This window comes from Lithobates pipiens, unplaced genomic scaffold (genome assembly GCF_037356315.1).
Source record: "Lithobates pipiens isolate NorthernLeopardFrog02 unplaced genomic scaffold, aLitPip1_a1.2 Scaffold_16, whole genome shotgun sequence".
Classification (NCBI taxonomy): domain Eukaryota; kingdom Metazoa; phylum Chordata; class Amphibia; order Anura; family Ranidae; genus Lithobates; species Lithobates pipiens.
In genome coordinates, this window is record NW_027507748.1 from 7065584 (window position 1) to 7077932 (window position 12349).

At 52.1% G+C, this 12349-nt stretch overlaps 1 protein-coding gene across 1 annotated transcript in view; it reads right to left on the reverse strand.

Moving 5' to 3' along the window:
- The window catches only part of LOC143981499 (uncharacterized), a 113297-nt gene that overhangs the window by 6827 nt on the left and 94121 nt on the right, over positions 1–12349 (reverse strand). Inside the window, exon 7 of the mRNA XM_077479366.1 lies at positions 9331–9480. Within this exon, the coding sequence (XP_077335492.1) occupies positions 9331–9480 (150 nt within the window). The remainder of the gene's footprint in view (positions 1–9330; positions 9481–12349) is intronic.

Below are 12349 nucleotides of genomic sequence, written 5' to 3' on the forward strand. Positions count from 1 at the left end.
CCGTCAGACTATTCGATCGTGTGTGGGCTGCAACGGACTTTTGATTCACCAAAGTCTGACGGGACTTTAGAATATGGAACATGCTTCAAATTTTCCCGAAGGAACTCCGCCGGACCCGGTCCCCCTTAGAAAACTCCGCTCGTGTGTATGCTACTCCGACGGACTAAAACCGACGCTAGGGCAGCTATTGGCTACTGGCTATGAACTTCCTTATTCGAATCCAGTCGTACGTCATCACGTTCCAATCCGTCGGAGTTTAGTGGTGATTGTGTGTGGCCAAGTCCGCTCCGCCGAAAAGTCCGTCAGAACTCCGTCGGAACTCCTTCGGAAGTCTGTCGGACATAAGTCCTCTCGTGTGTACGCGGCATAATCAGGACTCGAAAGAATGCAAAACATGTACTGAAAACATTATTAGTGCCGTGTGCACAGTGAGGGCATCGTGCAATACATATAAAATAGAATACAATTATATACCTACAAATTTCCATTACAATGTATATTGGTGTAAAAATGAGCTAAAGCGTTTCAGCATCCAGGTTTTATTCATGGCTAAACAAAGGCCTGATAACCATAATGCATTGGATTTTTCTACAGCTGTGCCGACTTTTCCTCCGGTGAATTGCAGAGTCTCCATCCAGTGGGAGTACTCACATCCCTTCCCAGTCTCCATCCAGTGAAAGTACTCACATCCCTCCCCAGTCTCCATCCAGTGAAAGTACTCACATCCCTTCCCCAGGCTCCATCCAGTGGGAGTACTCACATCCCTTCCCCAGACTCCATCCAGTGGGAGTACTCACATCCCTTCCCCAGACTCCATCCAGTGGGAGTACTCACATCCCTTCCCAGACTCCATCCAGTGAAAGTACTCACATCCCTTCCTCAGACTCCATCCAGTGAAAGTACTCACATCCCTTCCCCAGTCTCCATCAAGAGGGAGTACTCACATCCCTTCCTAAGACTCCATCCATGTGGGAGTACTCACATCCCTTCCCCAGACTCCATCCAGTGAAAGTACTCACATCCCTTCCTCAGACTCCATCCAGTGAAAGTACTCACATCCCTTCCCCAGTCTCCATCCAGTGAAAGTACTCACATCCCTTCCCCAGACTCCATCCAGTGGGAGTACTCACATCCCTTCCTCAGACTCCATCCAGTGGGAGTACTCACATCCCTTCCCCAGACTCCATCCAGTGGGAGTACTCACATCTCTTCCCCAGTCTCCATCCAGTGGGAGTACTCACATCCTTCCCCAGACTCCATCCAGTGGGAGTACTCACATCTCTTCCCCAGTCTCCATCCAGTGGGAGTACTCACATCCCTTCCCCAGACTCCATCCAGTGGGAGTACTCACATCCCTTCCCCAGACTCCATCCAGTGGGAGTACTCACATCTCTTCCCCAGTCTCCATCAAGAGGGAGTATTCACATCCCTTCCCCAGACTCCATCCAGTGAAAGTACTCACATCCCTTCCCCAGTCTCCATCCAGTGAAAGTACTCACATCCCTTCCCCAGACTCCATCCAGTGGGAGTACTCACATCCCTTCCCCAGGCTCCATCCAGTGGGAGTACTCACATCCCTTCCCCAGACTCCATCCAGTGGGAGTACTCACATCTCTTCCCCAGACTCCATCCAGTGGGAGTACTCACATCCCTTCCCCAGTCTCCATCAAGAGGGAGTACTCACATCCCTTCCTCAGACTCCATCCAGTGGGAGTACTCACATCCCTTCCCCAGACTCCATCCAGTGGGAGTACTCACATCTCTTCCCCAGACTCCATCCAGTGGGAGTACTCACATCCCTTCCCCAGGCTCCATCCAGTGGGAGTACTCACATCCCTTCCCCAGACTCCATCCAGTGGGAGTACTCACATCTCTTCCCCAGACTCCATCCAGTGGGAGTACTCACATCCCTTCCCCAGTCTCCATCAAGAGGGAGTACTCACATCCCTTCCTCAGACTCCATCCAGTGGGAGTACTCACATCCCTTCCCCAGACTCCATCCAGTGGGAGTACTCACATCCCTTCCCCAGACTCCATCCAGTGAAAGTACTCACATCCCTTCCTAAGACTCCATCCAGTGGGAGTGCTCACATTCCCTTCCTAAGACTCCATCCAGTGGGAGTACTCACATCCCTTCCCCAGACTCCATCCAGTGGGAGTACTCACATCCCTTCCCCAGTCTCCATCCAGTGGAAGAACTCACATCCCTTCCCCAGACTCCATCCAGTGGCAGTACTCACATCCCTTCCTCAGACTCCATCCAGTGAAAGTACTCACATCCCTTCCCCAGACTCCATCCAGTGGGAGTACTCACATCTCTTCCCCAGTCTCCATCAAGAGGGAGTACTCACATCCCTTCCCCAGACTCCATCCAGTGAAAGTACTTACATCCCTTCCCCAGTCTCCATCCAGTGAAAGTACTCACATCCCTTCCCCAGACTCCATCCAGTGGGAGTACTCACATCCCTTCCCCAGGCTCCATCCAGTGGGAGTACTCACATCCCTTCCCCAGACTCCATCCAGTGGGAGTACTCACATCTCTTCCCCAGACTCCATCCAGTGGGAGTACTCACATCCCTTCCCCAGTCTCCATCAAGAGGGAGTACTCACATCCCTTCCTCAGACTCCATCCAGTGGGAGTACTCACATCCCTTCCCCAGACTCCATCCAGTGGGAGTACTCACATCTCTTCCCCAGACTCCATCCAGTGGGAGTACTCACCATCTCTTCCCCAGTCTCCATCAAGAGGGAGTACTCACATCCCTTCCCCAGACTCCATCCAGTGGGAGAACTCACAATCCGTTCCCCAGTCTCCATCAAGAGGAGTACTCACATCCCTTCCTCAGACTCCATCCAGTGGGAGTACTCACATCCCTTCCCCAGACTCCATCCAGTGGGAGTACTCACATCCCTTCCCAGACTCCATCCAGTGGGAGTACTCACATCCCTTCCCCAGACTCCATCCAGTGGGAGTACTCACATCTCTTCCCCAGTCTCCATCAAGAGGGAGTACTCACATCCCTTCCCCAGTCTCCATCCAGTGAAAGTACTCACATCCCTTCCCCAGACTCCATCCAGTGGGAGTACTCACATCCCTTCCCCAGGCTCCATCCAGTGGGAGTACTCACATCCCTTCCCCAGACTCCATCCAGTGGGAGTACTCACATCCCTTCCCCAGTCTCCATCAAGAGGGAGTACTCACATCCCTTCCTCAGACTCCATCCAGTGGGAGTACTCACATCCCTGTCCCCAGACTCCATCCAGTGGGAGTACTCACATCTCTTCCCCAGACTCCATCCAGTGGGAGTACTCACATCTCTTCCCCAGTCTCCATCAAGAGGGAGTACTCACATCCCTTCCCCAGACTCCATCCAGTGGGAGAACTCACATCCGTTCCCCAGTCTCCATCAAGAGGGAGTACTCACATCCCTTCCTCAGACTCCATCCAGTGGGAGTACTCACATCCCTTCCCCAGACTCCATCCAGTGGGAGTACTCACATCCCTTCCCCAGACTCCATCCAGGGGAGTACTCACATCCCTTCCCCAGACTCCATCCAGTGGGAGTACTCACATCTCTTCCCCAGTCTCCATCAAGAGGGAGTACTCACATCCCTTCCCAGACTCCATCCAGTGGGAGTACTCACATCCCTTCCCCAGACTCCATCCAGTGGGAGTACTCACATCCCTTCCCCAGACTCCATCCAGTGGGAGTACTCACATCCCTCCCCAGACTCCATCCAGTGAAAGTACTCACATCCCTTCCTAAGACTCCATCCAGTGGGAGTGCTCACATCCCTTCCTAAGACTCCATCCAGTGGGAGTACTCACATCCCTTCCCCAGACTCCATCCAGTGGAGTACTCACATCCCTTCCCCAGACTCCATCCAGTGGGAGTACTCACATCTCTTCCCCCAGTCTCCATCAAGAGGGAGTACTCACATCCCTTCCCCAGACTCCATCCCAGTGGGAGTACTCACATCCCTTCCCCAGACTCCATCCAGTGGGAGTACTCACATCCCTTCCCCAGACTCCATCCAGTGAAAGTACTCACATCCCTTCCTAAGACTCCATCCAGTGGAGTGCTCACATCCCTTCCTAAGACTCCATCCAGTGGGAGTACTCACATCCCTTCCTCAGACTCCATCCAGTGGGAGTACTCACATCCCTTCCCCAGACTCCATCCAGTGGGAGTACTCACATCCCTTCCCCAGACTCCATCCAGTGGGAGTACTCACATCCCTTCCCCAGACTCCATCCAGTGAAAGTACTCACATCCCTTCCTAAGACTCCATCCAGTGGGAGTACTCACATCCCTTCCCCAGACTCCATCCAGTGGGAGTACTCACATCCCTTCCCCAGACTCCATCCAGTGGGAGTACTCACATCCCTTCCCCAGACTCCATCCAGTGGGAGTACTCACATCCCTTCCCCAGACTCCATCCAGTGGGAGTACTCACATCCCTTCCCCAGACTCCATCCAGTGGGAGTACTCACATCTCTTCCCCAGACTCCATCCAGTGGGAGAACTCACATTCCTTCCCCAGACTCCATCCAGTGGGAGTACTCACATCCCTTCCCCAGACTCCATCCAGTGGGAGTACTCACATCCCTTCCCCCAGACTCCATCCAGTGGGAGTACTCACATCCCTTCCCCAGACTCCATCCAGTGGAGTACTCACATCCCTTCCCCAGACTCCATCCAGTGGGAGTACTCACATCCCTTCCCAGACTCCATCCAGTGGGAGTACTCACATCTCTTCCCCAGTCTCCATCCAGTGGGAGTACTCACATTCCTTCCCCAGACTCCATCCAGTGGGAGTACTCACATCCCTTCCCCAGACTCCATCCAGTGGGAGTACTCACATCCCTTCCCCAGACTCCATCCAGTGGGAGTACTCCACATCCCTTCCCCAGACTCCATCCAGTGGGAGTACTCACATCCCTTCCCCAGACTCCATCCAGTGGGAGTACTCACATCCCTTCCCAGACTCCATCCAGTGGGAGTACTCACATCCCTTCCCCAGACTCCATCCAGTGGAGTACTCACATCCCTTCCCCAGACTCCATCCAGTGGGAGTACTCACATCCCTTCCCCAGACTCCATCCAGTGGGAGTACTCACATCCCTTCCCCAGTCTCCATCCAGTGGAAGAACTCACATCCCTTCCCCAGACTCCATCCAGGGGAGTACTCACATCCCTTCCCCAGACTCCATCCAGTGGGAGTACTCACATCTCTTCCCCAGACTCCATCCAGTGGGAGTACTCACATCCTTCCCCAGACTCCATCCAGTGGGAGTACTCACATCCCTTCCCCAGACTCCATCCAGTGGGAGTACTCACATCTCTTCCCCAGACTCCATCCAGTGGGAGTACTCACATCTCTTCCCCAGACTCCATCCAGTGGGAGTACTCACATCTCTTCCCCAGACTCCATCCAGTGGGAGTACTCACATCCCTTCCCCAGACTCCATCCAGTGGGAGTACTCACATCCCTTCCCCAGACTCCATCCAGTGGGAGTACTCACATCCCTTCCCTAGACTCCATCCAGTGGGAGTACTCACATCCCTTCCCCAGACTCCATCCAGTGGGAGTACTCACACCCCTTCCCCAGACTCCATCCAGTGGGAGTACTCACATCTCTTCCCCAGACTCCATCCAGTGGGAGTACTCACATCTCTTCCCCAGACTCCATCCAGTGGGAGTACTCATGTCACTTCCCCAGATTCCATCCAGTGGCAGTACTCACATCCCTTCCCCAGACTCCATCCAGTGGGAGTACTCACATCCCTTCCCCAGACTCCATTCAGTGAGAGTACTCACATCCCTTCCCCAGACTCCATCCAGTGAGAGTACTCACATCCCTTCCCCAGACTCCATCCAGTGGCAGTACTCATATGCCATGTATTTTGCCGCGATTTTGATGCAAATCTAAGCAACGCCTTTGTGTAATCTTGAGGTCTATGGAACTCAAATCGCATCAAAGTCGGACCAAAGTAGTGCAGGGACTACTTTGAAGTCAATGAGACTTGAAGTTGCACAGATATGAATGGTGCTCATTGGAAAACATGGGGAACAACTTGTCATGCAACTTTTCAGTCCCAAGTCGCAGGACAAGTTGCACAAGTGTGAAAGAGGCCTAATGCTGTACAGTTGTGTGGTGCTGTGTACTCTGCTGTATGAGGAGGAATGAGCCCCAAATGTCAACAAACTTCAACAAAGAAGGAGCAGGTGCTTGGGTAAGTAAAACTACTGAGCACCAATACTGGGGGTTATTATTTTGCAGACAACTTACGTGGTATAATTGTGCAGTGCTGGGGGTTATTATTATGCAGGGCTGGGAGTTATGATTGTGCAGTCTTGTGGGTTATTATTTGCAGTCCTGGGGGGGGGGGTTATAATTGTGCCAACATGGGTGGTATTGCTGATCAGTACTGGGGGTTATTATTGTTCAGTGCTTTGGGGTATTGCTTGTTCAGTAAGAGAGGACTTTATTTCGCAGTGCTGGGGTGTTGTATTGCTCTGAGGGTTATTATGCTGGGGGTTATGATTTTGCTGACTTATGGATTATTGTTGTGCACTTTTACGAGTGCTGGGGGTTATTATTGTGCTGATTATTGCTTGCCCTGGGAGTTATTATTGCTTGCCATGACAATTACTGAGAGATATTGTTGGCATTGATGCTTGCTGGGGTTTATTACTGACATTGACACTTGCTGTGCATTATTGCTGGCATTGACACTTGCTGGGCATTATTGCTGGCATTGACACTTGCTGGGGGTTCTTACTGGGATTGATACTTGCTGGGGTTTATTTCTGGCATTGATACTTGATGGGGTTTATTGCTGGCATTAACATTTGCTGGGCATTATTACTGGCATTGACATTTTCTGGGGATTATTGCTGGTATTGACACTTGCTGGGGTTTATTGCTGGCACTGACACTTGATGGGCATTATTGCTGGCATTGAAACTTGCTGGGGGTTATTGCTGGCATTGACACTTGCTGCGGTTTATTGCCGGTACTGACACTTGATGGGCATCATTGCTGGAATTGAAACTTGCTGGGGGTTATTGCTGGATTTGACACTTACTGGGGTTTATTGCTGTCATTGACACTTGCTGGGGTTTATTGCTGGCATTGATACTTGCTGGGGTTTATTGCTGGCATTGACACTTGCTGGGGTTTATTGCTGTCATTGATACTTGCTGGGGTTTATTGCTGGCATTGAAAATGCCTGGGAATTATTGCTGGCATTAAACAAACAAGATATTTGGGAGGCACACCCTAAACGATGCATTAAAGATGATGCAGCCATAAGACCATACAACAGAACAAAATATTACAGCGCACACATGCAAAAAATACATTTACCTCCAGCAAGGCTATTTAAAACACCTAGACGTTTTCAAAAAACATTATCAAAAAATATGGGGATTTGGTCACACCATATTGCTATATGGTGTGTAAGCCCACTTACTGCGACAAAGTACCCCATGGTTAGTGGGCCCTACACTATCCATAGACTGGGAGATCCTGCTTCTCTGAACCATGGGAGCATTGTTCTGTTGTAAGGTCTTATGGCTGCACCATCTTTAATGCATCTTTAAGGGTGTGCCCCCCCAAATATATTGTTTGTCTATTGTATGGATTCTGACCAAATCCTTTTGGGCAGGAGCACCCCACTCCCTCGTCATTGCCTCTCATTAGTGACCACCTGTGTCATAGGTGGAGACCTTTAGTTCTCCCATATAGAGGAGTGTGTGGCTCCCATGGTTCAGAGAAGCAGGATCTCCCGATCTATGGATAGTGTAGGACCCACTTGGGGTACTTTGTCGCAGTAAGTGGGCTTACACACCATATAGCAATATGGTGTGACCAAATCCCCATATTTTTTGATAATGTTTTTTGAAAATGTCTAGGTGTTTTAAATAGCCTTGCAGGAGGTAAATGTATTTTTTGAAATGTGCGCTGTAATATTTTGTTCTGTTTTATTGCTGGCACTGACACTTGCTGGGGGTTATTGCTGGCACTGACACTTGCTGAGGATTATCGCTGAAATTGACACTTGTTGGGGTTTATTTCTGGCATTGACACTTGCTGGGGTTTATTGCTGGCATTAATATTGCTGGGGATTATTGCTGAAATTGACACTTGCTGGGGGACACTTGCTGGGCATTATGGCTGGCATTAACACTTGCTGGGCATTATGGCTGCTGGAGATTATGGCTGGCATTGACACTTGCTGGGGATTATGGCTGGCATTGACACTTGCTGGGGATTATGGCTGGCATTGACGCTTGCTGGAGTTTATTGCTGGAATTGACACTTGCTGGGGGTTATTGCTGGCACTGACACTTGCTGGGGCTTATTGCTGACGTTGACACTTGCTGAGGATTATCGCTGAAATTGACACTTGTTGGGGTTTATTTCTGGCATTGACACTTGCTGGGGTTTATTGCTGGCATTAATATTGCTGGGGATTATTGCTGAAATGGACACTTGCTGGGCCTTATGGCTGGCATTAACACTTGCTGGGCATTATGGCTGCTGGAGATTATGGCTGGCATTGACAATTTCTGGGGATTATGGCTGGCATTGACGCTTGCTGGGGATTATGGCTGGCATTAACACTTGCTGGGCATTATGGCTGCTGGGGATTATGGCTGGCATTGACACTTTCTGGGGATTATGGCTGGCATTGATGCTTGCTGGAGTTTATTGCTGGAATTGACACTTGTTGGGGTTTATTTCTGGCATTGACACTTGCTGGGGTTTATTGCTGACATTAATATTGCTGGGGATTATTGCTGAAATTGACACTTGCTGGGCATTATGGCTGGCATTAACACTTGCTGGGCATTATGGCTGCTGGAGATTATGGCTGGCATTGACACTTTCTGGGGATTATGGCTGGCATTGACGCTTGCTGGAGTTTATTGCTGGAATTGACACTTGCTGGGGATTATTGCTGGCATTGACACTTTCTGGGAAATTTTGCTGGGATTGACACTTGCTTGGGTTTATTGCTTGAATTGACACTTGCTGGGGTTTATTGCTGGCATTGACACTTGCTGGGGATTATTGCTGTGGGGAGGGGGAACAGAGAGGGAGTGATAAAGAGGGAGAGATAGATGGGGAGACAGAGAAGGAGAGAGAGAGAGGGGGAGGAGGGGAGAGGGAGAGAGAGAGAGGGGGAGAGGTGAGAGGGAGAGAGGGGGAGAGAGAGGGAGAGATGGGGAGGGGGAGAGAGGGGGGAAGGAGAGAGAGAGAGAGAGAGAGGGGGGGAGGGGAGAGCGAGAGAGAGGGGGAGGAGGAGAGAGAGATGCAATAGATAGAATAGATGTTAGATTGGATTATACGGAGTGTAGAGATTATTCGGTACTCACAAATCACAATCCCAGCCACTGCAATAACAACCAGTGCGATTCCTCCAATCACGATACCGGTCATGTGACCCGCTGATAGTCCGCTCTGCCCTGCGGGGGAGAATAGAAGAGATGGATATCAGAGGTCATCATCCAATAGAAGGCGGAGTATCAGATCTCCCACGTTCAGTCCATACATGCTGAGTAATGTGTCCTCCTTCCAGGTATTACCACTTCTCAGATCACAGGACTCCCCCTGACAATGCCTGCATCTTCTTTCCAGAAGGACGGCACCATCTTTGTTCAAGCATCATCCAGGGTCACCATCTACTTCCCGGACTGAGATGTCAGTTGAGAGATGACAAAACCATGTAAATCCTGATACCTGTGCAGTTCTTGTCTGTGATCACAAATGTCTGACACAGATCAGTCCCTGCTGCTGCCTCTCCCCTTGCTACAAAGTTACAATGTGCAGTCTGATCACTGGGGGGGAGCCACACTTTTCTGAACAATTGATACTGTTGTTATATATTGTGACATGGGAGAAATGTTATCATACGGCTCCACTTATAGGTGGACTTTAAATCGAAATGTTCGTCACAATTTGAGGTGCACAATAAACCATCAGGAACAGAAATGTAGGTGTCTATAAGAAAAAAAAACAAAAAACAAGCTAGGTGAAAGTCTCAAGCATTCGCTCCCCCCCACCCCCTGTAGTGTTCAAATGCCCCTCCCCCCAACGCAGTGCCTTCTTCACATCACTGCCCCCTGTAGTGTCCTGCACCCCCCAAAACAGTGTCGCCTGACCCCTTCACATTAAGCCCCCCTGTAGTGTCCCCCCGCCCCCTGTAGTGTCCCCCACCCTCTGTAGTGTCCTGTACCCCCAAAACAGTGTCGCCTGACCCCTTCACATCAAGCCCCCCATAGTGTCCCTCCCATCCCCCTAGTGTCCCCCCTGTAGTGTCCTGTAACCCCCAAAACAGTGTTGCCTGGCCCCATTCACATCAAGCCCCCCGTAGTGTCCCCCCACCCCCCTAGTGTCCCCCTGCCCCCCTGTAGTGTCCTGCACCCCCCAAAACAGTGTCGCCTGACCCCTTAACATCAAGCCCCCTGTAGTGTCTTCCCACCCCCCTGTAGTGTTCTGTACCCCCCAAAACAGTGTCGCCTGACCCCTTCACATCAAGCCCTCCGTAGTGTCCCCCACCCCTCTGTAATGTCCTGTACCCCCCAAGACAGTGTCGCCTGACCCCTTCATATCAAGCCCCCCCTGTAGTGTCCTGTACCCCCCAAAACTGTGTCGCCTGACCCCTTCATATTAAGCCCCCCATAGTGTCCCCCACCCCCTGTAGTGTCCTGTACCCCCCAAAACAGTGTCGCCTGACCCCCTTCACATCAAGCCCTCCATAGTGTCCCCCCATCCCCCTAGTGTCCCCCCTCCCTCCTGTAGTGTCCTGTAACCCCCAAAACAGTGTCGCCTGACCCCCTTCACATCAAGCCCCCTGTAGTGTCCGTCCGCCCTCCGTAGTGTCCCCCTGCCCCCCTGAACAGTGTCGCCTGACCCCCTTCACATCAAGCCCCCTGTAGTGTCCCTCCGCCCTCCGTAGTGTCCCCCTGCCCCCCTGAACAGTGTCGCCTGACCCCCTTCACATCAAGCCCCCTGTAGTGTCCTGTACTCCCCAAAACAGTTTTGCCTGACCCCCTTCATATCAAGCCCCCTGTAGTGTTCCTCCACCCTCCTTACTGTACCCGCCCCCCCCCCCCCCCACATGCACACCGCTGTGTAGGTAGCACTTTCCTGCCAGTGTGTGTTGATGAGAGCGGAGATCAGGAGAGAGCATAGTGCTGGGTGAAAGGCGGGAGCTGCCGGAGTTCATAATAAATCACCAATCATTGAGAAGCTCCCATCCTCCATCCAGTTCCTCTGCCTTTTGCTCTCTGCTCTGCAGGTAACAGGAGAGCGGCGGAGGTTGGGGGAGGCGGAGTCGTGGTGTCACAATCCACCTGTCGGCCTTCCCGCAGTCAACCAGTCAATTGCAAACGATGGCTTGCTGCCCCCCCGGGATAGATGATGCTGAATGGCCTCCAGCTGGGAAATGAGGCGGGGCTCTATATGACTTACTGCAGCTTCTAATGCACATTGTGAGAAGCTCACAGTGTGCGGGGAAATCAGAGGAAGCCGTTTCAGTGCAGGAGAGGAGCCGGTACACCTGTGCAAGACTGAAGGGGAGGAGCCGGTACACCTGTGCAGGAATGAAGGGGAGGAGCCGGTACACCTGTGCAAGACTGAAGGGGAGGAGCCGGTACACCTGTGCAAGACTGAAGGGAAGGAGCCGATACACCTGTGCAAGACTGAAGGGGAGGAGCCGGTACACCTGTGCAGGACTGAAGGGTGGCGGTACATCTGTGCAGGACTGAAGGGGAGGAGCCGGTACACCTGTGCAAGACTGAAGGGGAGGAGCTGGTACACCTGTGCAAGACTGAAGGGGAGGAGCCGGTACACCTCTGCAAGACTGAAGGGGAGGAGCGGGTACACCTGTGCAGGACTGAAGGGGAGGAGCCGGTACACCTGTGCAGGACTGAAAAGGGGGAGCCGGTACACCTGTGCAAGACTGAAGGGAAGGAGCCGGTACACCTGTGCAGGACTGAAGGGGAGGAGCCGGTACACCAGTGCAGGACTGGAAAGGGGGAGCCGGGACATCTGTGCAAGACTGAAGGGGAGGAGCCGGTACACCTGTGCAAGACTGAAGGGGAGGAGCCGGTACACCTGTGCAAGACTGAAGGGGAGGAGCCGCTACACCTGTGCAGGACTGAAGGGGAGGAGCCGGTACACCTGTGCAAGACTGAAGGGGAGGAGCCGCTACACCTGTGCAAGACTGAAGGGGAGGAGCCGGTGCACCTGTGCAAGACTGAAGGGGAGGAGCCGGTACACCTGTGCAAGGCTGAAGGGGAGGAGCCACTACACCTGCTCAAGACTGAAGGG